The sequence below is a fragment of the Trachemys scripta genome, chromosome 11 (genome assembly GCF_013100865.1).
Source record: "Trachemys scripta elegans isolate TJP31775 chromosome 11, CAS_Tse_1.0, whole genome shotgun sequence".
Classification (NCBI taxonomy): domain Eukaryota; kingdom Metazoa; phylum Chordata; order Testudines; family Emydidae; genus Trachemys; species Trachemys scripta.
In genome coordinates, this window is record NC_048308.1 from 11,411,061 (window position 1) to 11,428,399 (window position 17,339).

The following is a 17,339-nucleotide window of genomic DNA, read 5'->3' on the forward strand; positions in this document are numbered from 1 at the left end:
TTCCATGCCACCCTCCTTCTCAGTGGGATCATCTTATTTATTTTAGAGCGTGGAAGAAAAGGACCAAGGGCGTGCTTGCAGTAACAATCATTTTTACCTGACCAAAAATATAAAGGAGGCCAATGGTCCCTCCAACTTGACCACCGAGGACAGTAGAAATCATGGAATAGACTCCTCCACTTCCGATGCTGCACCGCTCACAGACCCCAATTCCAGATAAGACAGTTACCAGGGCAACCACGACAACAAAGGACACCAGAAACATGCCCATTAAAATGCCAGTGTTTCCCTGTAATGGAGAAAAAAAGACACCGAAGAACACAAGGAAAATTATTCAGGGTAGGAAAAAAGACCCATCACTTTCTGAGATTCCAGTTAATTATAACACATTGTGTCAATTCATTGTAGGTTATTTTATATTCGGATTAAATAAAACACACACTTCTCACCTGTAAATTTAGCAACCATAGAAATGTATGTTAATTGTAAAATTCTTGAAACATGTTCAGGTCTTTGAGGTTTAAGGGCCGTCCTTTTGTTGTGTGTATGTGCAGCGCCTAGCACAACGGGCTCTTGGTCCATAACTAGGACTCCTAGATGCCACAGCAGTACAAATAATAATAATAAATAATAATATTTATCCCCACTGGTTCTTTCTAGGAAATTCTACCCTTATCAACAAGTGAGTGAGGGTCTCCTCAAAAGAGCCCTACTTTGTATAAATTCCTGAGGGCATCAGGTTATCTCACTGATCCCTCGACCTGAGATTTAACACACCAGGGTGTTATCAAGGGCAGATCACTACTCAGCTAAAGTTTCACAGTTACAACTCCCTTATAACCATAAATAATCCACCACAAGGTAAAAAGAGCGGGGATAGGGTGGGAGGGAGGGAAGAAATATTTTGATTGTAACAAATACTGGGTCAGATAAACACAAAACAAAAAACCTCAGGACCCAATACGTCCTGAAATAAAAGCCTGGATTTTCAAACTGCCCATTTCTTAGGCCCCTAAATGATCGGATTTTCAAAAGGGCTCGGAACCCAGCAGCTCCAATTGAGATCAAATGCTTCTGAAAATCTAAGCCACTAAGAAGTACTATGTTGCTAACACCCAAACCAATGAACTACAAAAACAGAAGGAAAGACTGAATAGACAAGAGAAAAAATAAACATGTTATAAGTAATTGTTTGCTGGTCGTTATCTGGACTATACACCGTCTCGTCTGACGCAATATCTCAGTCCACACCCATGTGCTCCTCCAGCTTTCCACAGATGCTTGGGACAGTCTCTTTCAAGCAAGACTGTTCAGTGGCCTGCAACACGGAAATTGGCTCGCCTCCTGGTGGTATCACAAGCGGATCTGTGCAACCTGTGACTTTTCACTTCCTGATCTAGAGCAGAGGTCCACAAACAGCTGCCTTGGCATATGGCGCTGGCTTGTTCTCTAATTCCCAGCTGCTAAGGTGCATTAACAGACCTACCTTAAATCCCTTTTCCATGTATCCAACCGCCGTAGCTGTGTTATGAAATGGCGAATGGGCGAGCAGGTCATCTGTATTAGAATCCAAGAACCCCTCAGTCCACAGGCTTACAAGGAAACCCAATTCTTCCCAGAAACATGTAATGCTCTTGCCACCATGTGTCATGGAGCCTTTGGTGACTGCAGCAGGTAAGTCAGCTTGTGTGTCTTGATAGCCATAGAACCAGGCCACATATAGCCCATGGCCTCCCACCAGCTTTAAGAGACAGCATACCTTGTGTGCCTTCAGTTTGAAGCTTGCCACGTTTGGTGGGCTTTTCTATTCAAGTCAGAATTCCAAAAGTGAAATAGAATTAGAGACTGTTCAGTGCCTTCAGGGAGTCCCGGCATCAAATGCTTCTCCTGTGAGTCCTGTTCTCACCATCTTATGCTTGTTCTTCATGCTGCAGAAATCTCTTTTCCAGGGTCAAGAGAATCTCTTTATGTTCCTGCTGAACTTCCCCAGCTAGTATATCTCGCTGATCTCTGAATCTCAGTCACTTCCCCTGAAAACTCATCCAGGACCCAATGCCAGTGCAGAGAGGATTGGAAACCTCTCCCTACCCTTCCCTCCTCCACAGCACTGCCCCATACTATGGTAAGGTTTTGCATAATTTTTCTCCACTGATGGCTGCCAAGCTGCCTCTCTCCTCATTCCAGTGGCGCTTGCGTCTGAGGACACGCTGGCCTCTGGCACCATTTTGTTTCTTATCAGCGACAGGCGGCTGCTGCTTCTATTTTGTGCTGGTCTAAGTCCCACATCTTTCTGTTGGTGGTGTTTTGTTTTGTTTTTTTTAAAGACAAATGTATCCAGGATGTTGCTATCATTGTGAAATCCTATTTTGGTTCAATATCCTGCTGTTTTAGGTGTTGATTTTATTGGATCAGTAGAAAATGAAGCCAAGGCTCATTGTGAATGCAGCTGCTAGCTGGGTCTACATCACATGAACCCTTATAATCTAGTTTTGTTTTGTTTTTAGAAAAAGGAACAATTGTTTCTTTGCCTCAGTTATGTACAGTCAGGTTAAGTCAGTACTGAAAACTTGCATTTTTTTTTTTTAAACACACTGAAAAAAAAAAAACCTATTGAAAGTTTAATTGGTAGCAAATAACTTCTATTAATCACCCAGGAGGGGTAGTTCTTGCCCACTGCCTGGGGTAATGGACAGTCCATTTGGATCTTCAGAAAAAAAAGTCAGTAACACAGACCCTAAAAACCAGAATTCATTCTTGCAATGCATCATGGGAAGGAACGCCACACTCAGGGATCAGAGCAGGAGAGAAAACTGGAACACTGAAGCTTATTTACACATGCGTGACAGGACATGCTACAGTTGAGACTAAAGGCCCAGTGTATCATTAGCATTATTATCTAATACTTCAGTGTGGGCCCAAAGACCTCCAGTAAGAATCGGGGTGTCTCTCGGTGCTGCAGAAATATATAGGAAGACATGACCCCTGCTGTCTTGAAAATGTTACAATCCAAGGCCCTGATCTTGCCATCAGATCCAGGCAAGCAAACCCCTGTGCTTGTGTGAAGCCCCAGTGACTTCAAGGCCTAATACTATTATTTTCAATCACTCCCCATTTCCCTTTAAAAAATCCTATATTTGATTTTTTACTTTATTTATTGACTGTGCCACCAGTACCTTTCTATTAAATAGCAAAGGGAGGGATGAAGGCAATATGACGGTGTCGATGAAAGGCTTATGGAAAGCTTTCTGACATCTCAGTCTAAATTAATGTGGGAAAGGGAAGTAAACGATGAAAAAACTCACCTATTATGCCTGGCTAATGGGTATCAGTAAAGGGCCCTGGGTAATCCAACTGGGAATGAGGATCTTTCTGATGATGACACACCTGTGCGGGCAATGGACTATAAGATTTCATAAGGCAAGGATTGGGCCTGGATGATTCGTGGAGGAGAGACCTTCAAGGAAAATCATAGCAGCTGAAGGAAGTTACACTGGTGATTCAGTGGGCGGCACTCAGCTTTCTGAGTCAGTAATGAACTAATCCCTTAGGTGGAACTAAGGGAGAGGGGGTTTCTGGAGGTACAGCCTTGAATGAAGGCCTGGACCCTTTTGGTCATTGTAGACTCCAGGGCAATTCTCACAAGAGTATTGTTCCCAACATCCAGTGTGGGAACTACACTGGGCCCATTGAACCAATATGCCAAATGTAGATGATATAATCAGGAAGTGAGCTAACGTGGCTATGCTAGGGAACTGAAGGCACTCAGAACCTGGCAGGACTGGGTTAAATGTTTCCCCTGCAGATTCAGTTGGATCTGGTCGTATCTACATTTCCTGCTATAAACCCTTGTGAAGTAATGCTATATGCCTTTGAACAGCTGCTTCATTTCCTACCAGTAGTGGCAACAGGATTCATCGATATCGCTTTATTACGGGCCTGAGTCGCTCTCAGACTGCGTAACTTCATTGACATTATTCCAAATATACCCTGGTGCCATGGGAGATCAGAACCTGGCCCTGAATTTCTCTCCCTGTAAAAACACACAATTCCCCACCCTTTCAGAAGAAAGGCGCTATATCAAATTCTAGATGTTAAAAGTTTCTTCTTGTACCTTTGAGAACAGCTGGGCTCATGACATTAAGTCCAAGGTTCAGCTCCAACATTCCCTCGGGAAGCTTTGCTTTTCCTACATGGAAGCTGCAGGGAACAGCACAATTTACTGAGCGAGACTGGATCCTGCTTCATGCTGCAGTATCAGGCGCACTCTTAAAGCCATGACACTGGGATATATGCTACCCTTGAGCCACGCATGGGACTCTCCTGGATATCAAGGAGAATGTTGCGCAATCCAGGGCCCTTTAGTCAGAACAGCAGGGTCTCCATTTAAAACTGCCATGTTAGAAATACGACTGTTTCAGTGCTGCTTGGAGGAGGACAGTGGAGGATGTGTAACCATGGCAATACATTTTACCTGGAAAGTTATATTTGGATACACCGTTACACATGGACTTTTCTATAAATTGTCAGGTTTGTTTGGCATTTGCAGAACAGCGCATTACAGAGAAAACGGCCCCAGCCTCAGTGTATTTTTAAACACAGTCATTTGCATTTTCAGAAGAGCCGGAAGAAAAACCAAGAGATTTAACCGATTCACGAAGCACAAAATCAAACACAACTGTGGTGGGGGAGAGAATAACCTACTACTTAACCCACAGTGTCACCCACTTTGTCCTTCACTCACCACTAGCCATCCAGTCCTCAGAAAAAGAACCACTCCAAAAATGTTGATCATGCAAGAAGTAAAGACGCCATCCCAGGTTCCAAAGAGCACTGGCTCCCAGACGAACAGCTGTATCTTCCACCAGGGTTTGGTCTGTGTCTGAGATACCTAGAGGAAAGTAAAACCTTTGGTTATCGCCATGCTGTCATCTGGGTGACTGCAGAAGTGGGACAGTGGCCTGCCAAGACTCCTACAACAGGGTGCTCTGGGCATGGCTGCTACAGTGTTGCTTTGCCTGACGTCACCCACAAAGAGCAGTATATCAAGGGAAAGGGGAAACCTTGAGTGATGGGACAGGACCCGAGGTCCACAGATCCCCAGCAATGCCATGAAACTATTGTAGGCTCCACAACATGGATGCAGAAAGCACCACTATTTAGTCCTTAATCTGCTCTCTCTGTCATACAAAACTCAATCTAACAAGTAACACCACACCGAAGCACAAAAAACGGTCTCTACTGTACAGAAGGCAGGGTCACAACATCTCAATCAATCTGGCATGGGGCGCTACATGTAAAAGCTATACAGTCCGTTTTTTATCAGGCACAAGAAGATATGTTACAGGAGATGCCAATCAGCAGGTTCCCCATTAATGGAGTCGTAGTAGAGTGTACTTGGGCTCTCCTCGGGTTCCCATCCCTCAGCTGTTCTTTTTAGGTGACAAATCTGAGGAACTATCCCAGACTGAGGTGTCAATAGAGGTGGTTTCAGAACAAATTGATAAATTAAATAGTAATAAGTCACCAGGACCCAGAGGGCATATGCCCAAGAGTTCTGAAGTGAACTCAAATATGAAATTGCAGAGGTACTAACTGTGGTATGTAAACTAATGCTTAAATCAGTCTGTATATCAGAAGACTGGCAGATAACGTGATGCCAATTTTTTTAAAAGGCTCCAGAGGTGATACTGGCAATTACAAGCCAGTAAGCCCAACTTGAGGCAAATTGGTTGAAACTATAGCAAAGAACAGAATTATCAGATACATAAATGAACATGATATGTTGGGGAAGATTCAACACAGCTTTTGTAAAGGAAAATCAGGCCTCGCTGACTCTGAGGATTTCAACACACACATGAAGAAGGGTGATCCAGTGCAGATAGTGCACTTGGACTTTCAGAAAGCCTTAGACAAGGTCCTCATCAAAGGCAAAGTAAGGAGTCATGGGATGAGAGGGAAGGTCCTCTCATGGATGAGTAGCTGGGTAAAAGGCAGGAAACAAAGGGTAGGAATAAATGGTCAGTTTTCACAGTGGAGAGTGGAAAAAGCAGGGTCACTCAAGGATCTGTACTGGGACCAGTGCTGTTCAACATAGTCATAAATATTCTGAAAATGGGCATAAACAGCGAGGTGGCGAGGTTTTCAGATGATACAAAATTCTCAAGATAGTTGAGTCCAAAGCAGACTGTTACAAATGGATAGCACAAAACTGGGTGACTGGGGAACAAATCGCAGATGAAATTCAGCTTTGATAAGTGCAAAGTAATTCACACTGGAAAACATAATCCCAACTACACATACAAAATGATGGGGTCAAAATTAGCTGTTACCACTAAAGAAAGGGATCTTGAAGTCATTGCGGGCAGTTCTCGGAAAACACCTGCTTGCTGTGCAGCGGCAGTCAAAAAAGCCAACAGAATGTTAGGAACCATTATGAAAAGGAAAAGGATAGATAATAAGACAGAAAATATAATAATGCCACTATATAAATACCTGGTTAAAAAGACTAGGAGTGTCCATCTTAGAAAAGAGATGATTAAGAGGGGATATGATAGAGGGCTATAAAATCATGACTGGTCTGGAGAAAGTGATAAGGAAGTGTTATTTACCTTTTCACATAACACAAGAACCATAGGCAGCAGGTTTAAAACAAACAAAAGGAAGTATTTCTTCACACAATGCACAGTCAACCTGTGGAACTTGTTGCCAGGAAATTTTATGAAGGCCAAAACTATAACGGTTCAAAAAAGAATTACATAAATTCATGGAGAATAGGTCCATCAATGGCTATTAGTCAAGACAGTCAGGGATGCAAACCCATGCTCTTGGTGTCCCTAACTCTCTGACTCTAGAAGCTGGGAGTGAACGACAGGGGATGATGGATCACTCAATAACTGTCCAGTTCTGAAGCATCTGGCACCAGCCACCGCTGGAAGACAGGATAGTCAGCTAGATGGACCATTGGTGTGATTCAGTTTGGCCATTCTTATGTGCTTATGAGTAAAGGCTGGGAAGTGCTCTGGGTTAACTCATCCTGCTCCAGCAAAGGACATGTTCACCACCTTGAAACACTTCTGCTACAGCACATGCAGTTTACATGGTGACAAGCTGGAGAGTGAGTGGGGAAGGAATGTAATGCCTGGGCAGAATATGGAGTGATGCTAAGTCAGCTTCCGCATGGTTAACTGTGACTCTCCTCTGAAAAGTGACTCTATAGAAAAGGCATCAAGGTTCCATGATTATTTTCCCTCAGTGACTATCAAACTATTCAAAGACGTTTTTTCTAACTGCCAGCCCTGCAAACTCAGCCTGGGTTTCTGAAAGACAAGTTGGGGGTCTTTCTTTCTCATGGATCAGCACCAGTACCAAAGGTTCCACAAGCCAAATTAACCCTTCGGTTACACATGTGCAGCCCCAACATTTTTGCTGGATTTGCACATATGTAAGTGGTGGGAATTTAGTAAGCAATTCTGCTGAAGCTGCACAAGAAGAAAGAGAATCCAGCTCATTCATAGTCACAGAGTTTAAGGCCAGAGGGGACCACCAGATCATCTAGTCTGACCTCCTGTATACCACAGGCCACCACCATCAGCAAGCGCCCACACACTAAACCCAACAACAAAAATTAGACCAAAGTATTACAGCCCACAGGAGACTAGACTATTATGTGCCATAGGCAGAGAATAGGAGGGATAGCATGCACCAGTGCTCGAGGGCACCACAATGTCAGGGAAATTACTCTCTCTGCGTTGGCTCTGCAGGGCTAACAGTACAAACTTTTATTTTTGTCATTACAGTAAGCAGATACCTAACTTAGCTTGTTATTTAAGTGAGTGTTACTGGTTGGTTAGCACTCTTGACAAATAAGGGCACTTATTTAGGCACCTAAATGTGGACTTAGAAGCCTAACATTAGGCCCCTGTTTTTGAAAACCTCAGCCAAGGCCAATACAGTCATAATGGAAGACTGGTATTAACCATGGGTTTGCTTCCTAACATGCTATATCTTTAGGCATATACAGCATAACCAATATGATCACAGTGATATAGAGTCATGCAGAACTGCAGGTAACAGAATAACTTTAACACTAAAACGTTCATTTTTAACAGTTTCAGGTGTGTCAAAAAGCTTTAACCCACTGTCAAGTACAATACACAGCATTCCAGGGTACAGAGTAACTGGGTCCTACATAGGAAAGCCATCAAGTGAGCAAATTAATTTGGAATTTTTTTTTTAGGGGAACTGGAAATAAACAACATTTAAAAGACTTTACTAATGATTATGTTATTGCTATTTGTTGGTGATTCGGTAAGTGGTGCTGACGTGGTTACAGAACCCAGGCCCCCCGTATGATGGCAAGGGTTCCTATGTCATTAAAGATGGGGTCTTTCAGAAGAGATGTAAAACCAAAGTCTCGACAACATGCAATCATCAAGGCACTTTTCTGTATGAGCTAGTTAACCCCTGTATCCTAGCCAAATTCTCACTCAGGTATCTCAATTTTCCAAGCTGTTTAAACAAGACTCAGTTCCAGACTTTAGCCCATGGACCATCATGTTTGGTAGTAGAATCTTAAAATAAAAAAGGCCTACAGACAACCAGACAGCAGCAATTTTCCAAACGTTACCAGAGCTGTCCTTGGAAAGAGCTGTCTGAGACTCTGTGCTGTACTGTGAACCATTCACCACACTCAGTTGTGCTCCAAGCAGAAGTTTGCAATGGCTCTCCTGCATGGCCTGAGGGGCAGGGAGTAGGGCCCCAGTTCATTCCTTCAGCTGCTTAAAACAAAAAACACAAACCCACCCCCTTTTGGTACCAGCATGGCTAGAATCTCATAGTGGACGAAGCCAAGAGTTAGAGTTTGGGGAAGGTGACTATACCCTATACCGCTCTCTGGAAACCAACACAGAAGACAGGCCCCTTCCTTGCCTGACATCCAGACAAGATGTTAATCCACGGAGTCTCAGAGAACTTCCATGGACCGGACCAGACCCTGCAGAGGCTACTTTTGACTGGATGAAACATAAGACCTTGAGAAAGGGTGACCATCATGCAACTCTGATGGATCTCACTAGGGTAATAAGGTATCCTTCATGTTCAAGGCCTAAGAAGGAATGAAAACCTTTCTTACTGAAACATGTGATTTTGACATAACCTGATTAATTTCAAATATTTGTTATGTCAGTTTATTCATCTGCCAGTTCATGATGACGTCACAGGGGCTGAAGATGGAACTCGAGATTAGTGGCTTGGGGAGAAGGAGCCTTTTCAACATACCTGTTGTGCTTCCTCGTGGAACAGCTCTTGCACGTGCGTGTCACTCCTCAGGCCAGCAGCGCTGCTCAGCACAAACATTTTATCTTTTATGTTAGAGCTATATGTCCAACGTGCAGCCATAATGCCAATCACAAGTCTGGGGGGCAGAGTATAAGGTCAGCTATTCCTCTCAGACAAATTCCTGTCGCGCTGGAATCTCCACAGACGAGGATTCATGGTTTTGTTACTCCTAATCAGAAGGGCTGGGGAAGAAAAAGAAAGACAAACCTACTGTAATTTTCTAATTCTGCAGAAGACAAAGAAGCACAAATCTGCCATTTAAGCAGCACCATCCTTTCAAACCACACCCTTATAATGATACCAGCATGTTAAATATAGGAGCTGCCTCTAATAAGGCATCTTGATAGGGCATATTTAGTATGAAGACAAGAAAACAAAGTCCTGAGCTTAAAATATTTTATTATTTGTTTCATACCTCAAGGCAAGGTATGCCAGGCATGTCACAGAACAGATAGCTTGACAGGTCCCTGCCCCAAGCAGCTTACGGTCAAAACAGAAATGCATATTAACAGATGAGAGTAAGGAGCAGAGGATGGGAAGGGACTTCCTGGGTCATCAAGTCCAGTCCCCCGCTATCACAGGCACCCTGTCATATAATCCCATTCAGAAACATATCAAGCTCCATCTTAAAACTAGTTAGTTTTCTTTCCTGCACTACTTCAATGGCAAACTATTCCAGAACCTCACTCCTCTGATGCTTAGAAACCTAATTTCCAACCTAAATTTATTCATGGTCAGTTTATATCCATTCATTCTTGTGCAACATTGTCCTTTATCTTAGACAGCTCTTCCCTCTCCCCGGTGTTTATCCCCTGATGTATTTATAGAGACCAATCTCAGCTGGGGCAAAGGACGTAACAACAACGTAAGGATTGAACAATGATGTTTAGCATGTATTCTGATAGTTCTTAAATTTGATGATGGGAACTTTGTTGTTCCTTTGGGTTTCTAACATCAGTATTAATTACACTTCATGGTAGCGGGAATTAACAAATACACACACAAAGAATCAATCATGATTACAAAAATCCATGTTTACTTATTTGTATTTGAGTAGTGCCTGGAGACCCCAAATGAGCTCAGCGACCCACTGCGCTAGGCGCTGTACAAACACATAGGGAGAGACAGTCTCTGTCCCCAGGAACTTACAATCTAAACAGAGAAAGGAAAATTATTGTCCTCAGCTTGCAGGAACAGTGGGACAGAGAAATTAAGAGAATTGCCCAAGGTCACACAGAACATTGGGAGGCAAGATGGGACTTAAATCCAGATCACTCATGTCCCAGCCCAGGGCCTTAACCACAAGACCACCCGTCCTTAACCAGCCTTCCTTTCTAATTCTGCCTTTGCCTTCAAACAGAACATTGTGAGCACACTAGTACAGAAACAACATCTGTGCTCCCCAGTAGTTGCACTGATGATCCTCCTTTCTAGCATTTCTGCTGTGCCTGGTACATTGGACAGCACAGGAGGTGTTCCTTTACCCCGTGCATTTGGTTCATTGATTCCCTGCTGCTCATTTCCCCCCTCCCCCCTTTGAAGCAAAAAAAAAAAAATCCTTTACAATAATATCACAATTGGTTGCTGTTATAGGGCGGTTGGGGCTTCAAGCAGGGAAGCAGCAGCAGGAGCAGATGAACTCTTAAGGAACAAAGATTGTGTTTTTATGCAAATAGCCCGATGATGAAAACGGAGGGAGGAAAATACAGGACATGCCGGCAAAATTGCTTTTAAGTAGAATATTTTTCAAAGCGTTCCACAAGGCATCAGGCTGCTCTTTAATGGGAAGAGATTTTATTTAGTAAAGCGCCACTGTGATCACTAACATTCATTTTATTTACGGAAGATGCACCTGGAAGTAAAAGTGGAGCATCGCTGTCCTTGTTCATTTTACGGAGTTCATTTCTAAGACCCATATGCTTGTTGCAGTACCTTGGGGGACACATAGGTAAAGCATTCCTAGCAGCAAAAGTACATTTGCAGCAAGTCTGGAATATCAAGAAGTAATCATTCATTTACCATATCTTCCAAAGGCAAATGTAAACATCTTTCACATAGTAAGGCCCCAGTCCTGAAATTTATAACTTGCAGGTAGACTGTGGTATAGGTTACAGGACTGAGGTGCAACCTTGCCAGGATATTTTGCTGTCCTGTTGGAGGATTTAAAAAGTAGATTTTTCTTCCTTCTTCTACTCACTCTAGTCTCTGAGAATCCCTGCTCTCTCTTGTCTACTCCCCAATCCCTCTGCTTGTCTATCACTAACTTCTCTCTCTCCCTGCACACAATCTCACCCGTTGGTCTGAACTTTCTTTTCTGCAGCTACTGCTGTATGGAACGGCCTCCCTAATTTTTCTCCCTTTCCTATAACTTAATTCTACAATGATTTATACACATACATGTATCACAAATATTTGCATTCATTTAGCATTGGGATACTGTTTTATGTAGGACGCTGTGCAAGATTCGTAAATGAAAGGAAATATTTTGCTCTGATTCTACAAAGACTTACACACGCTTAACTTTGTACAAAGTGAGTCGTCCCATTGAAGTCGACGGAATTTTACAGTATGTAAGATAAATAAACACACGTCTTTGTGAGATCAGGGTCTGAGATTGTAGTCTTTGGGGCAGGGACCTTCTTCTTGTTGTGTGTGTGTATTATGTGCCTAGCTCAATAATACCACCACAAAATATCCATCTAGGTTAGAACATAAGAATGGCCATACTGGGGCAGACCAATGGTCTATCTACCCCAGTATCCTGTCTTCCAACAGTGGCCAATGCCAGATGCTTCAAAGAGAATGAACAGGGCAATCATCAAGTGACCCATCTCCTGTCATCTGGTCTCAGCATCTGGCAGTCAGAGGCTTTGGGACACCAAGAGCATGGGGTTGCATCCTTGACCATCTTGACTAATAGCCATTTATTGATAACTTCATGGAGGATAGATCCAATTCTTGTTTTAATCTAGTTATAGTTTTGGCCATCACAACATCCCCTGGCAATGAGTTCCACAGGTTGACTGCACTGTGTGAAGAAATACTTCTTTTTATTTGTTTTAAACCTACTGCCTATTAATTTTCATTGGGTGACCCCGGTTCTATCTAGCATTTGCCACACCATGGCTAAAGCATGTTATGCTACACACACCATTCAAAATTAGTCTGCTAGAATAATAATTCCTTTCCCCAAATATAAAATTAGGGTCTAATTCAAATTTTGATTGATAGCCACTTCCCCAGCACTAAATAAATCAAAGAAATGTAATCAATGACCACATATTTATTTCCCCATGGCTTTCATGGCTAAGAGCAAAACAAGAGCTTTTGGGGAAATATGTCCATTGCAGTTTTAAGGGGAAATAATTATGTAGGGTTGATTTTTTGTTTGTTTTTATGGTGACAAGTAATTTGGAAGCTGAGATACTTTCATATTTAATTATAAAGGCTTATTCTGGAAGATGAAAATTACAGCCTCTAGTGTGCATTCTGCAGCTCAAACTGCCATTGTACCTTTTCAGACTAAGACTATTTCATTAATAATCACATTAAAGAAACTTCTCAGCCCAAATCACTACTCTAAGTTATTCAACAGATGGCCTCTTTTAAAGAAAAGAGGTTAAAACATTTCCAACTGCAATTGTGTGTGGTCCAATGACCTCTGAAGGGGCTCCCTTCCTGTCATAGGAGTTACTTTCAAGGTTTGTTTTGTGATGGTACCCAGCAGCTTAGAGCACTTTGTTTTCAATAACTCTCATCATAGTGAAGTTTTAAAAAACACCTCATTTTGAGGACCCCACGGAAGAAATGAATTAAAGATCAATCAAATAGCAGTCAGCACAATAAACTTAAATAGCACACTCAGGAACGTTTGATTATATACAAATACAACAATGTTATCCAGGTAATGTAATATCCAAGCTAATTTTGTTGCTCTGCTATATTTTGAAAACAATAGTAACAGAGTATTACATATTAAGGACAAACTCTCTCTAGTAGTATATCAATTTTACAGGCTGACTTAACTTACTTCTATTTAAAGTTGTTTATAAGGTCCCCATCACCTTAGCTAACTAGACACTGTTACACTTATGCTGTAAATGACTAGCTATAATGACAAAACAAGAACAAACCCCACTGGAAGGATTTATATAATAAAATAAATCACAGAAGTAAATGACATTTGCCATCATTGCATTGTTCACTCTGGCTGTATGTTCTCTCTCTTTCTCCGACACCCTGTGTCTGTCCCGTCTATTTAGACTGTAAGGCCTTTGGGGCAGGGACTGTCTCTTACTCTGTTTGTACAGCACCCAGCACAACAGGGTCCTGTTCTCATCTTCCCTTAGGCACTACTATCATGAATATTATGGTATAAATCAAAGACTGAAGTGAATCAAACCATTCTTGATGAAAGAGCTCTCACCTCTTTGACCACCTACAGAAAATACAGCCACCCACCTCTTATTGTTAATTTTTAAATATTAATAACTATTATTATTTTTTGTTTGTTTTTTAATAAGAGATGTCCAAGGAAACTCACAGATGGGACAGCTATTCCTTCCAAGATTTACCAGTATACAGACTGGATCTCCGTAGCCTCTTTGACGAAACTAGCTTAACCAGCCACAAACATCACCTTGCACACCTCCTCAAGCCTGCCAAGGGGGCCCTTAAATGCATATTCTCCGAAGCTCGGCTCACGGTCATTCCATCCCCAGACACGAGGCTCTGCGAACCCCCCCCAGCCATCCGAGCCGAGCTAGGCAGGTGCGTGCGCCGGGCAGGTTGAGGTGGAACCTCTGAGCTGACGAGTCCTAGAGAGGACCAGGAAGGAGGGCGAGCCCTGCCCCCCTTCAATCTGGGAGCAGGAGTTTCCTGGATCCGGGAGGCACCTGCAGCTTTTTCTCAGCGCCCTGCCCCCGCCTTCGCCTGCTTGTGAAGATCCTGCACCTTCTGCTCCTGAGTCTCCCTAATCTTCCTTTCCTCTCCTGCCTGTCATTGTTGGGTCCCCCCCCCGCCTGCTTTGCCCTGGGAGTGGGGCAGGTAGCAGCAGCCCCTGGCTCTCTGCTCAGTCAGTGGCAGTCTCCGGGCAGCCCATTTACAGGGTGAGTGGAAAACAAACCAGAAGTTGTTTGCCCCAGAAGCAACAACCCACCGCACTGCAGCCCCTGGTGCTCGCTCCGCGCGTGGGGTCCAGCCCACAGGCCCCACCCCACCAGCAGCCGGTTATCTAGCCCCGGGCTCACATACCCCCACGCAGCAGCTGCTGGCTCTGCTCACTCCCTGCTCCCCCTGCCTCTGGCTGGGGGCCTCCCCTCTCCCAGGCTCGCCTTACCCTGGGGTGGGGCTGTGCCTCCCCTCTGCCCTGCAGAGCCAGCCCCGGCCGGGCGGCGCGTTCTGCTGCGTCCGGGACGGGAGGGAGGCGAGCCTCCAGCCAGCACTGCCCGGTCTGCGCTCTCCTGGGCCGGGCACTCAGTGCCACGTGGGCCTGGCCCTGCTGGTGCTGCGGCGGCGGGACGGGGGGGTGGCCTTTCCCCAGGCAGGGACACTCCCTGGTAGTTTGCACAAGAGCCGGAGAGCACAACCCTAGAGCCGCCTCTCTCCATCCAGCCGCAGTCACTCTCCATGCCCCCGACCACAGCCAGCAGCCAGCACTCCCTTCCCCAGCATGTTCTCCAGTGCTGTGCTAGGCAGCCTAAAGGGGGGACAGACAACAGGGCTTCCCCAGAGAGCTCACTTGCCTCCAGAAAGCAGGATGGGGGGCAACCCCAACAGCTGGATGGCCCTTATTATTTATTTAGACTTACACACATCCAGCTAACCAGGGCACCTACCTCTAGCTACCAAATACGGACCCGCTCCTGCCACCACTTCCTGAGGTCAGCAGACTCTCTGCCCTCACTTAGGGGAGCAAGGGCTAGGGCTTTGCCTTTCTCCACGCTGGTGTTGATATTCCCAGACTGTAAATACTCCAGCTCTCACTCACACCAGTAAACAGAGCAACTCCATTACAAGGGTGTTTGATTTATACTGGTAGAGCTGAGAGCAGAATTAGAGCCATATGGGGCAAATCCTAACCCCATTGAAGTGAATGGGAAAACTCCCACTAGGGCCACAATTTCACCCATAGCGCATGGAGTCTGGAGGTGGAAAAGGCCTGTTCGGTATCTGGCCCCTGCCCCTGCCAGTGCAGCATTGTGTCCTGCAGTATATTTTCTACTAGTCCTAGTAAGAGACAACCCTTGTTGGCTGCATCCAAAGGGAGCAGCACATGTAACAGGAGCCTTGTACAATTTTGTCTGTTACAAACACATGCAGCCAGTGGGGAGGGAATGTGACAGGTTATATATGCAAACAGAGAATGAGTCCCATTATCAGAGATAATAGGTTCAACATCCTGCTTGGCAAGCCCGTTTGTTTATTCTTTATTGACACTCGGGGAACATAATTTTTTCCCCTTAAGGGTGGAAGACAGTGAGGCACATAAACAGTCAAGTTTCACTGAAAACATGAAACCAATCATTCATTTCCTTATTTCTTATTCATAATGGAGGCTTTCGATTTATATGGAAGTCCTAGCACTTTGTGAAAATAAATTCTCACACACCCACATTCAGCCTGATGGAGCACAGTAGGCATAAGGGCTTGTCTATGCAAGGGCATTCCATAGTAGCTCTTCCTAAATAGCTCCCCAAGTGGCACGCTAAGGGGCTGTCTATGCCGGGAATTTGCAAAGCAAATTAAGGCACTTTGATTCTGGAATTCCCTTCTATCCTATATAGGTTCTGAGGTCCTGCCCATCATCAATATCTCAGCACCTTCCCGTCGTGCATTAAGCAATGTAATTACACTTCTGTAGTCTGTTCTCTCATCCTCTCCCCAGGAGGAGAAGTGTGTGCTGTGGAATGCCATATTTTGGTATGGTTTTAGGATTTGTTGCTATGTATTTATGCTGGAGAAGGCAACATCAAATAAATTTGCCTTGCACTTGGAGCAGAAGATGGTGAAGTTTGAAATGGTCCTCAGTTCCTAGGGGTCAGGTTTCAGAGTAGCAGCTGTGTTAGTCTGTATCCGCAAAAAGAACAGGAGTACTTGTGGCACCTTAGAGACTAACAAATTTATTTGAGCATAAGCTTTCGTGGGCTACAGCCCACTTCTTTGGATGCATAGAATGGAACATATATTGAGGAGATATATATACAACAGCATGAAAAGGTGGGAGTTGTCTTACCAACTCTGAGAGGCAATTAAGTAAGAGGAAAAAAAACTTTTGAAGTGATAATCAAGATAGCCCAGTACAGACAGACAGTTTGATAAGAAGTGTGAGAATACTTACATGGGGAGATAGATTCAATGTTTGTAATGACTTGACCATTCCCAGTCTCTATTTAAGCCTAAACTGATTGTATCTAATTTGCATATCAATTCAAGCTCAGCAGTTTCTCGTTGGAGTCTGTTTTTGAAGCTTTTTTGTTGCAAAATTGCCACCCACAGGTCTGTCATTGAATGACCAGACAGGTTAAAGTGTTCTACTGGTTTTTGAATGTTATGATTCCTGATGTCAGATTTGTGTCCATTAATTCTTTTGCGTAGAGACTGTCCGGTTTGGCCAATGTACATGGCAAAGGGGCATTGCTGGCACATAATAGTAGATGTGTATATATCACATTGGTAGATGTGCAGTCTCAGATCAACCCCAGAGAAAGTTCTAGCTCCCCCAGAGACAAGCTTTAACCTTTTTGTAGAGAGTTATGCTGGGCCAAAGGCATATATTTGTTGCCCAGAATCTTCATCTCATACCTTTAGGCAAACTTTTAGATATCCTGGCCCTAGAGCTCCTTGAAGACAAGGACTGAGACTTTGAACTTGATTTGAAATTCTACGAGAAGTCAGTGCAGAGAACAGAGGACAAATCTGATGTGTTGGCAGTAGCCTATGCTGCTGAGGAGGCACTCTGCGGAGTTCTGGATTAGCTGAAGTTTCCTAAGCGCTGAAGTTTT

The 17,339-nt window shown here is 43.9% G+C and overlaps 1 protein-coding gene across 3 annotated transcripts in view; it reads right to left on the minus strand.

Moving 5' to 3' along the window:
• The window catches only part of SLC12A8 (solute carrier family 12 member 8), an 88,288-nt gene extending 73,495 nt beyond the window's left edge, over positions 1-14,793 (minus strand). Inside the window, exons 1-4 of one of the 3 annotated variants that reach the window (XM_034786255.1) lie at positions 14,675-14,793; positions 9,277-9,518; positions 4,742-4,888; positions 98-289 (exon numbers count right to left, since the gene is read on the minus strand). In XM_034786255.1, coding sequence (XP_034642146.1) covers positions 98-289; positions 4,742-4,888; positions 9,277-9,396 — 459 coding nt within the window. In that variant the 5' untranslated portion in view covers positions 9,397-9,518; positions 14,675-14,793. Of the gene's footprint in view, positions 1-97; positions 290-1,486; positions 2,082-4,741; positions 4,889-9,276; positions 9,519-14,674 lie in introns of those variants that run through there. The other 2 variants (XM_034786257.1, XM_034786256.1) reach the window with 2 other exon arrangements.
• Between the last annotated feature and the right edge of the window lie 2,546 nt (positions 14,794-17,339).